Genomic DNA, 13,137 nt, shown 5'->3' with positions numbered 1-13,137 from the left:
CCAAGATGTCTACTATCATCTGAAATTTCTTGGTAACATTGCAACAATTCATCTTGTACATCTATACAAAGCTTATCAGACACTGAATTGGACAACTACACACAATTCAGGCCCTTTGTAGTGAATTAATGAAATCATAGAAATTTGCAGCACAGAAGGAGGCCATTCGGCCCATCGTATCTGCGTCGGCCAAAAAAGAGCTATCCAGCCTAATCCCATTTTCCAGCACTGGGTTCATAGCCTCGCAGGTTACGGCATTTCAAGTGCATATCCAAGTACTTTTTAAATGCGATGAGGATTTTTGCCTCTACCACACTTTCAGGCAATGTGTTCTAGAACCTCACCACCCTCTGGGTGAAAATAATTCTCAATTCTCCTCTAATCTTTCCACCAATTACTTTAACTCCATGCCCCCCTCTTTGCTAAAGTCCTTCCTATCCACTCTATCTAGTGACCTGCTACTTAATACTATTTACTTCCAGCTGCTTCCCTGAATAAAATTCCAGTTCCAACAGCTTCATTATGACTATAAATGGCTCTCCTGGCAATGCTCACATTTTCTGGGGTATGATTGTGAAGTTTCACTGCTAAACTGACAGTCACTTTAAGGCCAATAATTAAGTATGGCCTGTGGCAATTGAAATACTTATAGCTGCTCCGAATTGTACATGATCCATCAAGATTTAGTAAATTGTGTGAAAATTTTAGGCTCAGGTTAACGACTGACAAGAAATTTTGCTCCGAACACAGAATGTGATAAATCAACTAGTGGGAGAAAGCTAGGAAGCAGCAACTGAGGTGCAAAACAGCAGGCAGGGCAGGGAGCCTTGGCTTGGAGGGAGCAGGATAGTATGCAAAGAAAGAAAACCTACAAACTTGTATTTATATAGCAGCGGCCGAGGTAATGGAGAGAGGGCAGGTGGGATAGGGAACAGGCTGTGGAGACCAGAGACCAAGAATGGAAAGTGAGCGTGTTACAGAGCCTTTGGGGCAAAAAGAGGTAACTCCCTGAAAATACAGCAGGCAACTAGCTTTTAATAAGAGAAAGGCCTTCAACTAAGATAGCAGGAGGGGACAAACAAGAAAAAAAAAGCAAGCAGAAGAGAGCTGCTAGTGGAGGATATACTTTCCGAACCGTCTGGGCTGGAAAGACCACATGATCCTTTCTCAAGTCAATCAGTTAAATATGAACAAAGATTTGTATTTCCATGTCACCTCAAAGGAGCGAATCTGCTCCATTAAATATGAAAGCCAGGTGTGACAGAAAGAAGTCATTACATTCATGTAAGATTTAAAAAAATTACTAGAGAATCACCCATGGTCTTGCTCATGGTTAGCTGGAGGGAATGGTAGTTGCATTTGTTGTAACAGGCTGAGCGAGGTTACAGTGCCACCTCGGAGCAAGCAAGAACAGGAAATCTTGCAATATTGTTTTTAAGAGGAAAGATGAATCGCAGGCGTTACCTTTACTAGCGAACACACAAACTCCAGAAATGTTGTCAAAATAACTAAAGGTGAAGTTAAAGAGATCTGAGGGTGTATACTTGATGCCTAACAATTCCAGTAACTGCGAGCAGCAATCAACAAAGCAAATAGAATGCTATACTCAAATATGCAGAGGTACAAGTCTAAGGGTGCCATGCTAAACCTGTGCAATACTTAAGTCAGATTGCAGCTCGAGTATTGGATATAGTTTTTACCATTGAGACACAGGGAGCCATTCAAGCCCTGAAGCGAGTGTAAGAGAAGAACTACAAGAGTGACTGTGTTTACAGATGCCTGGGTTATGATAAAAGCCCGGAGAAACACGCACGATTGAGCCATCAAACAACTTGACGAACAGCTGACCTCAAAGAGAAGTACACTGTATATGTTGGTAAATAGTATAGCAAATATAAACTGGGAGCATGAATTCCAAGTTAAACCATGCAAGCAAAACGAGGGACATAGAAACCGGAGTAGCCCATTTAACCTCTCGAGCCTGGGCCGCCATTTAATTGGATCCTGGCTGTATCTGTACCGTAACTCCATCTACCCACCTTGGTTCCGTAACCCTTAATACACTTGCTGAACAAAAATCTATCATCTCAGTTTTGACATTTTTAATTGACCTAGCCTCAACAGCATTTGGGAGAGGAGGGGGCAGGAGAAATAGTTCCAGATTTCCACTAGCTTTGTGTGAAGGGTTGCTTTCCAACATAAACCCTGAATGGCCAAGTCTACTTTTCAGGTTACGCTCCCTTGTTCTGGTCTCTTGCACCAGAGGAAATAGTTTCTCTCTGTTTACATTATCAAATCTTTTAATCATCTTAAACACTTTAATTAGATCACCCCTTAATCTTCTATATTCTAGGGAATACAAGCCTAGTCGATGCAACCTGTTGTCATAATTTAACCCTTTTAGTCTGAGACAGGTCTAAAATTGGCAAAAAGCAAATTAAGGACTAATGCCAGTTAAGTTTTTTTTTTAAACAGAGTGCTTAACATGTGGAATGGAATTATGTAGTGCAGGAGGCAAATATATTCAAATCATTTAAATTAACTTGCTGCAATGGGAGATTTTTTTCTGGACGGATGAATTAAAGTCGGTGAGCTGGGATGGGTATATATGATCTTTATCATCCCTATCTATTGTGATCTTGCACACACAATGTTTTTCAGTTCCAGCTTACATTCTTGAGAATCATGACAAGATTCAGACGGAGGCAGGACTCACCGTAATTTCACATTCTGGCCAGTGTACGACTCGTATGGCTTTTCTACATGTGTAAACTCAAAGTCAAACGTCTGGGACTGTGTCATCTCACCAGGTCGGGCCAGGTCTTTTACCAGAGACACAAACTCATGATGGTTCCCTCGGTCGTAGTACAGCTCTGTTAACAGAAAGCACAATTTTGTTTTTATATCGCACAAAGGGCCAAACTTTCGGCTTCATTGTCGGCGATTTTCTCAGCGTTACAGCTGTTTTTTTTGCCTGGCGAGAGTTTGCACGCCAGCTTTTTCCTTGGTATCGCACACACCAGAAGTCGTCTGCCGGGACCAGATCGCCCACGTGCAACGCTGAGAATAACCACCAGGGTGTAAGTTTAGCCTCAACCTCCGGCGTCCAGATCGCCGAGTGAACTGCCCTGTAAAAGCTGCTTTTACAGGGCGGTAAGGGGGGTCCCTGCAAGGAAAGGGAAGTGAAAGGTTATGTAATTATTTATTTAAAATTTTACCACGGCGATTAGGTTTAAAACTGTCTTGGGAATGCTTTGTATGTGTTTTTTTCATTTATAATGAATTTTTTCTTTAGCTTTTCCCACCACGCCGCCGTAGGCCCAAACGCAGCCTCGGCCTAAATATTTGTACTTACCGTCCATTCCGGTAATGACTGCCCATTTGGCTAACTTTCCACTTACCCACCGAGAGACCGCCAAGAATGAGTGTGCAGCGCTGACTTTTTTCGCCGGGCGATCAGTTCCACACAACTTTACCATCAGAAAGTAAATTCTCGCTCACTTTTTTCGCCAAGCGTTAGCGATCCTTCTCAGCGGCCAATCGGGCGTTGAGGGCCCTTTATGGAAAGTCTGGCCCAAAGTGTTTTCTCTCCCCAAACTTGGCTGCTCGAGTCACCAATGTAATGTCATGGAATTCTGAGAGAGCGCGCAAGTGGGTCTCTGAGTTTTTCCAATTTCCTTCTTTTACATTACCCATTATGCTGAGATACAATTCAGCAACACAGTAACAACCGGGGAGACATTCACCACAGTGAACCTAGATAATACGTATTGGCAGACTTTCGGTATTTCACATTTGTACACAGTATTAACAAAAATCCTGATTATGTTTCCTTTCCACAATTTACTGCCCATTTCAGATGCCACTACCAAATGTTCCAAATAAGCAGGCCGTGTGTGAAAAATGTTGGCATTTTGAAAACTTTAGTTTGGGGAAACCCAAGTACCTTCAAAGCCGAGGCTCAGGCGGAACGTGCAGGATAAACAAACTGCTTACAAATTATAATTTAATCTTGTGTAATATTTCTTGTACAGTACATTTGCTCTTCTCAAATTCAATTTTATTTTAAATCCTTTCAGCAGTGATTCTACCATTCGACAATAATTTGATTTTGCGAATAGGGAATGCAAACAATTGCCACTTACCCGTATTCATTCCACAATGATGCAAGAGCCCACAAATGTTCTGAATACTGCATTGAATTGCACAAAAGCGCAGAACATAAGCTTTAATTCTGAAAGCATTTTGTATTGATTTGAATCTAGGAATCTTAATCATTGTACATACCTTGCTAAATTTGTACATTTATACTTTTAAAAAAAAAAAGCATTTGTTCTTCAGCTACAGAAAGAAAAAAACTTGCATTCATATAGCGCCTTTCACGACCTCAAGATGTTCCAAAGCGCTTTACAGCCAATGACGTACTGTTGGGAATGTAGTCACTGTTGTAATATAGGAAATGTGACAGCAAATGTGTACACAGCAAGCTCCTACAAACAGCAATGTGACAATGACCAGATAATCTGCTTTTGTGATGTTGGTTGAGAGATAAATATTGGCCTGGACACTGGGGATAACTCCTCTGTTCTTCTTTGTAATCGTGCCATAGGATCTTTTGCGTCCACCTGAGAACACAAATGGGGCCTCGGTTTAACGTCTCATCTGAAAGACGGCACCTCCGACACTGCAGCACTCCCTCAATACCGCATTGGAGTGACAAAAATCATACATTTTAAATAGTCGGCAGTTCATCAGACCAGATGCCTCTCAGATGGTCACAATCCTTTAACTAACAATCCTTTAACTAACCTATTCACTGTAATTAAAATGAAAATCACATCTCTGTCATCAAGAGTCCAATCCTAACGTTAAACAGAGTAAACTTTCCAAGGTGAAGGGTCATCCAACAGGTTTCACTACACTGCTATTTCTTTGTTCTTGATGATTGGAGGGCAGTGCTGTGCGGCGGTGACAGGCTGGTGGAGGACCTTTGTCTTACGGATGTTAAGCGTAAGGCCCATGCTTTCATATGCCTCAGTGGAGTTCAGCCTCTGAATGTGCGCAGACGCAGGCGTCGTCTGCATACTGCAGTTCAACAACAGAGGTTGGGTGATCTTAGACCTGGCATGGAGGAGGCGTAGGCTAAACAGCTTCCTACTGGTTCTGTAGTTTAGTTCCACTCCAGCGGGGAGCTTGTTGATTGTAAGGTGGAGCATGGCAGCGAGGAAGATTGAGAAGAGGGTTACAGCGATAACGCAGCCCTGTTTGACCCCAGTCCGGACGTGAATTGGGTCTGTAATGGATCTGCTGGTAAGGATCACGACTTGCATGTCATCGTGAAGCAGACGAAGGATGGATGGATCTGAGGCATGGACGATGTATAGAAGGCACCTCAAATCGCTGGAGATATATCACCAACGATGTCTTCGCAAGATCCTGCAAATCCCCTGGGAGGACAGGTGGACCAATATCAGTGTCCTCGATCAGGCTAACATCCCCAGCATTGAAGCACTGACCACACTCAATCAGCTTCACTGTGCAGGGCACATAGTTCACATGCCAGATAAGAGACTCCCTAAGCAAATGCTTTATGCGGTGCTCCTTCGTGGTAAACGAGCCAAAGGAGGACAGCGGAAACGTTAGAAGGACACCCTCAAAGCCTCCCTGGTAAAGTGTGACATCACCGCTGACACCTGGGAGACCCTGGCCGAAGACCGCCCGAGGTGAAGAAAGTGCACCCGGGAGGGCGTTGAGCTTTTCGAGTCTCAACGCAAAGAGGCCAAGCGCGGCAAATCAGCCCCACCGATCCCTTCCCTCGACGAATGTCTGTCCCACCTGTAACAGGGTCTGTGGCTCTCGTATAGGACTGTTCAGCCATCAAAGAACTCACTTAGAGAGTGGAAGCAAGTTTTCCTCGAGTCTGAGGGACTGCCTATGATGATGATGATTTCTTTGTTAGCCTTCCACCAACTTGAATCAATTTGTCAGTGAGCCAATATTTTCATGCAATTCTCTTTAATCATACTTGGTAGCAAGTAATAAATACATGTTTATATTACTGATCCCTCTCGCTCCAATTTAAAAAAAATGTAGCAATACTTTCCCCAGTCATCCCTTAACACAAATGATATGGAATTGTGCCATGCAATACCTACAAGAGTGTTAAACAGTTCACACCTTTGTTAAATACACAAAGGAATTTCATATGAATCTGTTTACGTGTTCATGTTAATATTGGAATATTTCAACCCATTTGTGCAGGAAGTATGGAAAGAAATGTTATTGGGGAACAACCCCCCCCCACACAAATTTCAACACTTGTTGGTTGATATTAATGTAATTTGATTTTTTTTTAAATGTTCCCCTTTTCTTCCTCATCCAAATTAAGCAGAGTTTACGCTAGCCAAAACATGGGTTTGCAATGCTTCACTGAAAGTTCGCAAGGAGTTTATATCGAAGCAAATGGTGTACAGATTTTTGTAATGTGAATTCAGGAAAGACTGTATCACAGGAACAATTCCGGGACAGTGTCCAATAGTATCTCCGAGTTATTGAGTTCTAAGGTTTGAGTTTCAAGCCAGAAGTCGTGAGTTAGCAGAAGCTGAGCTATCATTACATCATCAACGACTTTACTTTTATAATGATATTATTGTTCATCCTGCGACAGCAGAAACACGACATTTAACAGTATTACAGGTACAGGTGCAGCGTCCAAAATCCGGAGTTCCAGAATGTTCCGGAATCCGGACCGATTGGTGCCAGGGTCGTCCGGAATCCGTAAAATGTTTCGGAATGCGGACATTGCCGGCCTCGAGGTGCTGCCGCTGCTCGATCTCGGACCTCACCTCGCTGTCGCTACACGACCTTGGGCCTCACCACACCACCCTTCGCCGCTGCCCGACTTCAGGCCTCACCACACCACCCCTCGACGCTACCCGACCTCGGGCCTCACCTCACTGCCCAACCTCGAGCCTCGCCACGCCGCCCCTCGCCCGACCTCGAGCCTCGCCGCACCGCCCGACCTCGGGCCTCAACTCGCCGGCCCGCCAGAACACCACCTCCGCGACGGACCCCCGCCCGAACATATCCTCACGGAGCGCCGCCCAAATACCTCCATGTCGGCAGGGCCCACGCGAACATCTCCTCAGCGGCGAGGCCCCACCCGGCGACCCGAACAGCTCATCGACGAGCCCCCCCCCACCCCCCCACCCCCCCTGACGGTCCGAAATCCGGAAATATCCGAACCTGGGCTCGGGCGTTTCCGGATTCGTGACATCAGAAAGACGTTCCAAAATCCAGCAAAACGCAAAATCCAGCAAAACGCAAAATCGAGAACGGCCTCGGTCCCATGGGTTCCGGATTAGGGACGCTGCAGCTGTATTGAAGAACATTTGCGATATCAGCACACAGGACCCCAGTAGTTAGCAACAGGAGTGGTAAAAGTACACGTTGCTCTACAACAGCAACTTGTATTTATATAGCACCTTTAACGTAGTAAAATGTCCCAAGGTGCTTCACAGGAGTGTTATAAGACAAAAATTGACGCTGAGTCACATAAAAAATTATGGCAGATGGTCAAAAGCTTGGTCAAAGAGGTAGGTTTTAAGGAGGGTCTTAAAGGAGGGAAGAGAGGTAGAGAGGTGGAGAGGTGGAGCGTTTAGGGAGGAAGTTCCAGAGCTTATGGCCCAGGCAGCTGAGAATAACTCACATAAAAGCAGCAAGAACGTACGTACATGGAGTGTAGAGAGAGTAAAGTTCACAATACAAGACATTATGAAAACTCAAAAATGTAAAAAAATCTGCCCCAAATACAAAGATATATTAAATACAGAATTTGCTCATCAGTACAACATTCAACAGAATTGAAAATGTCTCCGATATACTTTGTTGTGTCTTCAAATTCTGCAGGTACCTAAATTATTCTCGGGTAACAGTCTCTTATTGTTGGTGAAATATCAGTAGTCACAAAGACTTTCTTCCCAAAATCAGTATGTTTGAGCCTCAAGTTTATTTGCAGAGTCTAAAAGGAACACAACATTGTCATTTTAAATATGCACCTCTCCATAACTTCTAAAGGAGTCACTGCAATAACTTGGGCATTACCAGTTACATTGGCAATGCAATATTCTTTTGGATTCCTGAAATTATTAATAGCTCTTTCAGAGATGACAGCTCACATACTATGCATGAATCTGCACATATCATTAACCAGGAATATATACACACACACACACAAACGTGACTTGCAGCCAAATGAACTTAAATTTTCAGCCAATACTTAAACCAATCGCTAGGCAATAAACTAATGTTTTGTTGTTATAATATTGACTTTTACAGATCAAACACAGAATGGTCTGATAAACTGATAAACCATGTCTGCATGATTGAAATACGTTCTACAGGTTGAACCTCCCTAATCCAGAACTCCCTCATCCGGAACCACCCCTCGTCCAGAACCATTCCAGGCCACCGGGTGGCGCATGCGCAGAACTCCGACATGAACAAATTGCAATCGCTGGCCTGACCCCACAATCCACCACCCCCCATGATCTCTCTGCCACACTCCCAGCCCCAAGCCAGCTAGCCCAGATATCCCCTTCCTCGGTACCTGTACCATCCAATTTAACGTGACCACCCCTCGTCCGGAAAAATCCCTTATCCACAACAGGCCAGGTCCCGGATAAGGGAGGTTCAACCTGTATTACAAATACTCCGATATTAGTTTCCCGAACACTGAAGGGGAAAGCCAGCATCAGCATTTTTCTCCTTCCCCCAACCTGCCCTTCATCTGGATTGCAAGTCAGTTTCTAGCTCAGTGCAGCTGTCCAAGATTTTAGAACAAAACAATAACTATCTTCCCAGGCCTCGGTCAATGCTACTTTTGAACAACAACCAGAAGGTATGTGAATGGGAAGTGGTCTACTTTATGCATGCTTCTGCTTAACTGAATTTTGAAACTGCGCACAAAATCACAGAAGCACATCAAAATGTCGCATGGTCAGGCTTCTTTAGCACTTACATGATGTAAAATAACCAACAGGTTTGTTTCTTAAGCAAAGCATGAAGCTTAGTCAATCATTCAAGCCTTTAATACCAGAAACTATTGTACTGCATGGCACTTGGCTTCAATAAAGATTATAACTAACTAGCACTGGGCTTTGTCCACCATGGTGTTATTGAACACCACAAGTATGGTACAAAGTGTACACGACACACTGTGCAACATATTAACTCAAGAACTTTCAAATAACTGATGCAGACGATTGGTTAAATGGATTGAGATAATTGTTCCCTCGAATTGAATGAAAATCTAACCACAAGTCCTGCAAGCCATCACATTATACACAGACATAATCACAACTTTTATATCTCTATTTAGACTGATGGGTGTGCGTTAATAGCAATAATGTCCATTAGTGACATTATTGTGGTCTTGGCATAAAAGGCCACAGATCTGCTTTGTAAATTGTCTCCGTGCTTATTCAGCTCCATTGGCTTTTACTGTCTCACATAATTCCTTCATAATGGACTTTATGACTTAACTAATGTACAAGTCATGTGCCTTCCAAAGCATCCTAAATAAAAATCATGTTTAAAAAATGTAAAAGAACATATACCACATCGCAGCCTAAGCTGTTAAGAGATTCTATCAAACAGTGACAACCTGGAATGAGCTGAAGACATTTTAAAGTTTGCATTTAATTCAGTATTTAGAAAATTGCAAAACTACTTTGTGAAGTGTTTCTGTAGTCAGGTTCCGGGTGTAGAATCTGTCTTGTTTACCTTGTGGGACGAGTTCTACAGCAACAGAGAAACTGTGCGTGTGCAGCGTCATTAAAGCTCCACGACTATCTCCTTTGCTGTCCTTCCTTCACCAGACACAGGGTGGGTGTTTGTCTTTATAGTGCACCAAACTGCTGGAAGATGATTGCACCAACCACCTCTATTGATGAAGCACACTGCCTCCGAATACAGCACTGTCAAGTCTATCACCTCACAGGCCAACACCTGGACGGCAGTTGGCAGCATTCCAATAAAGCAAAGAGAAGAAGAATATTTCAGGTCAAAAGCGCAGAGGAAGAATGATTGTACGTTGCAGATTTGATTTTGGGACATCATTGTGCCATCCTCCTGTTACCACTCTTACATATCCACTTGGCGCCATCCTCTATCAAATGCAGGCAGAGGTAGGGCCAGGAGTTCCAGTGATAGTTCACAAGACTCATTAAAAAGTAGCCTAAACAAGATGTTGCCGCTTTTACATATTCTAATGCAGCCAGTGGTGAAAAATTGGGCATACTGGTTACACTTTGGCCCAGAATTTGCGGTCAGGATCACGGTGAACTGGCAGCGTTCGCCGTCATTGAAACGGACCACAACTTTGGGATTTGGTGCAAGCGGTCTGTCATTGACAGCTCCGAAATGCCACCCTTCCCCCGGCAATCTGAGTAATCAGCCAAATCATCGATCAGCTTTGCTGGGCAGGCCACATAGTTCGCATGCCAGACATGAGGCTCCTTAAGCAATTGCTCTATGCGGAGCTCCTTCATGGCAAACGAGCCAAAGGTGGGCAGTGGCCTTCCTGGTAAAGTGCGACATCACCACTGACACCCGGGAGTCTCTGGCCGAAGACCATCCTAGGTGGAAAAAGTGCATCCGGGAGGGCATTGAGCTCTTCGAATCTCAATGCCGCGAGCGTGAAGAGGTCAGGCGCAGGAAGTGGAAGGAGTGTGTGGCAAATCAGTCCCAACCCCCCCTTCCCCCGGCGAATGTCTGTTCCACCTGTGACAGGGTCTGTGGCTCTCGCATTGAACTGTTCAGCCACCAAAGGACTCACTTTAGGAGTGGAAGCAAGTCTTCCTCGATTTCGAGTGACTGCCTATGATGATGCAAGGCCCATGCTTTCGCATGCCTCGGTGAAAATGTTGGCTTCAGGACCAGCAGTGAACGCCTTCGCTTCGCTGCTGATCGCAAACTCCGGGACCAAGTTAATTTACAACCAAACGGAGCCTATTTATATTACAACAACTTAAATTTATATAGTGCCCTTAACGTAGTGAAACGTCCAAGGCGCATCACAGGAGTATTATGAGATAAAAAATTGACAGCGAGCCGTATAAGTAGAAATTAGGACAGGTGACCAAAAGCTTGGTCAAAGAGATATGTTTTAAGGAGCGTCTTGAAGGAGGAAAGAGAGATTCAGGCAGGGAGTTCGAAAGCTTGGGGCCCAGGCAACAAAAGGCACGGCCATCAATGGTTGTGCGATTATAATCAGGGATGCTCAAAAGGGCAGAATTAGAGGAGCACAGACATCTTAGGGAGGTTGTGGGGCTGGAGGAGATTACAGAGATGGAGGGCGAGGCCATGGAGGGATTTGAAAATAAGTATGAGAATTTTGAAATCAAGGCCTGATATTATATCAATACAGAGCTGTTATTTTTAGATTTGTACACTTGAGGAGTAACGACTGACTGAAGGCAACTATAAAAAATGCAGTTGTGAGACAGTAGACCCTGTTTGTTGCAAAGAGCCCAACAATGACAGGAAAATTGGCAACTGAAGTGCCAAAGGTTGAACGTAGTCCTTATGTCGTTGAAAGAATTCTCCAGTAACTCTGCCAGTCTATGATGGGTACCCTGAACTTCTGTACACAAGAGGCAACACCGACCATGAGAGAATTACATAGAACGTCACTGGGATTTTATGCAGACACTTTGGATTGATACTTCATGCTGAGGAAATTCACCTTTTTCCTTTAGTTGCAAGCAGCTCTTGCAGTGCTGGTTCTATCAGGATCTTGTACAAGGCTGAGAGTCCAGCATAATCTCTTTGTACGTGAGAAAACCAACTTGATCCAATTCAATCGTCTTAAATCACATTGGGCTTAACAGAATCCGGGAACAAGAAATGGGTTTTCTCAGAATCCCAATAGTTCATCATTGGGCAGATAAAGTTTTTATTTTAACCTGCTGTTACTAATTAAACGTTTTCTGGAAAAAGCCCATTGTTCTACTAGCTTCTTAAGGCACTTGACTCTCATTTTTGAACTTGGCATTTTACCTTCAGTGCAGAGCCCGTGTCATTGCAGTGTCTATATCTTTCCGAATGAGCCAGAGGTGAAGATAACCGCTCTGCAGGAATTAACCAGGTCAACAAAAAGGTAACTCGAGGACATTCATTAGGTCAGTAGTGAAATCAAAAGGACTAAGTGGAGTGCCCACAGGGGTGTCTTGACCAATATTTATTTATCGGATGCGACATTAAACCTGCTCTCAGGTGGATGTAAAAGATCCCATGGCACTATTTTGAAGGAGAGCAGGGGAGTTATCCCCAGTGTCACAGACAATATTTATTTCTCAATCAACATCACTAAAATAGTTTATCTGGTCGTTATCACATTGCTGTTTGTGGGAGCTTGCTGTGCGCAAATTGGCTGCTGTGTTTCCTACATTACAACAGCGACTACACTTCAAAAGTCATCAGAGGCAGTCCCTCGGAATCGAGGAGGACTTGCTTCCACTCCCAAAGTGAGTTCTTTGATGGTTGAACAGTCCGATATGAGAGCCACAGACCCGGTTACATGTGGGACAGACATTCGCGAGGGAAGGGCTGGTTTGCTGTGCGCTCCTTCCGCTGCCTACGCTTGGCCTCTCCATGCTCTTTGCGCCGAGACTCGAAGAGCTCAACGCCCTCCCGGATGAACTTTCTCCACCTCGGGCGGTCTGCGGCCAGGGTCTCCCAGGTGTCAGTGGTGATGTCGCACTTTACCAGCAAGGTGGTGTCCCTATAAAGTTTCCGCTGTCCTCCTTTGGCTCGTTTACCATGAAAGAGCTCCGCATAAAGCATTTGCTTAGGGAGTCTCGGATCTGGCATGCGTACTATGTGGCCTGCCCAGCCAAGCTGATTGAGTGTGGTCAGTACTTCAATACTGGGGATGTTGGCCTGGTCGAGGAGACGTTGGTGTGCCTGTCCTCCCAGGGGATTTGCAGGATCTTGCGGCGACATCGTTGGTGATATATCTCCAGCGACTTGAGGTGCCTTCTATACATCGTCTATGCCTCAGATCCATACAGGAGGGCGGGTATTACTACAGCCCTGTAGACCATGAAGTACTTATTGGCTGTAAAGCGCTTTGGG

At 44.4% G+C, this 13,137-nt stretch overlaps 1 protein-coding gene across 1 annotated transcript in view; it reads right to left on the bottom strand.

Annotated features, from left to right (window-relative positions):
- LOC139276422 (vacuolar protein sorting-associated protein 26B-like) overlaps nucleotides 1-13,137 on the bottom strand; it is a 34,453-nt gene that overhangs the window by 18,559 nt on the left and 2,757 nt on the right. The window contains exon 2 of the mRNA XM_070894388.1: nucleotides 2,717-2,873. Coding sequence (XP_070750489.1) covers nucleotides 2,717-2,873 — 157 coding nt within the window. The remainder of the gene's footprint in view (nucleotides 1-2,716; nucleotides 2,874-13,137) is intronic.

The sequence above is a fragment of the Pristiophorus japonicus genome, chromosome 11, assembly GCF_044704955.1.
Source record: "Pristiophorus japonicus isolate sPriJap1 chromosome 11, sPriJap1.hap1, whole genome shotgun sequence".
Lineage (NCBI taxonomy): Eukaryota > Metazoa > Chordata > Chondrichthyes > Pristiophoridae > Pristiophorus > Pristiophorus japonicus.
Note: the sequence above shows the minus strand (reverse complement) of the source record. Positions and strands in the feature narration are given on the sequence as shown.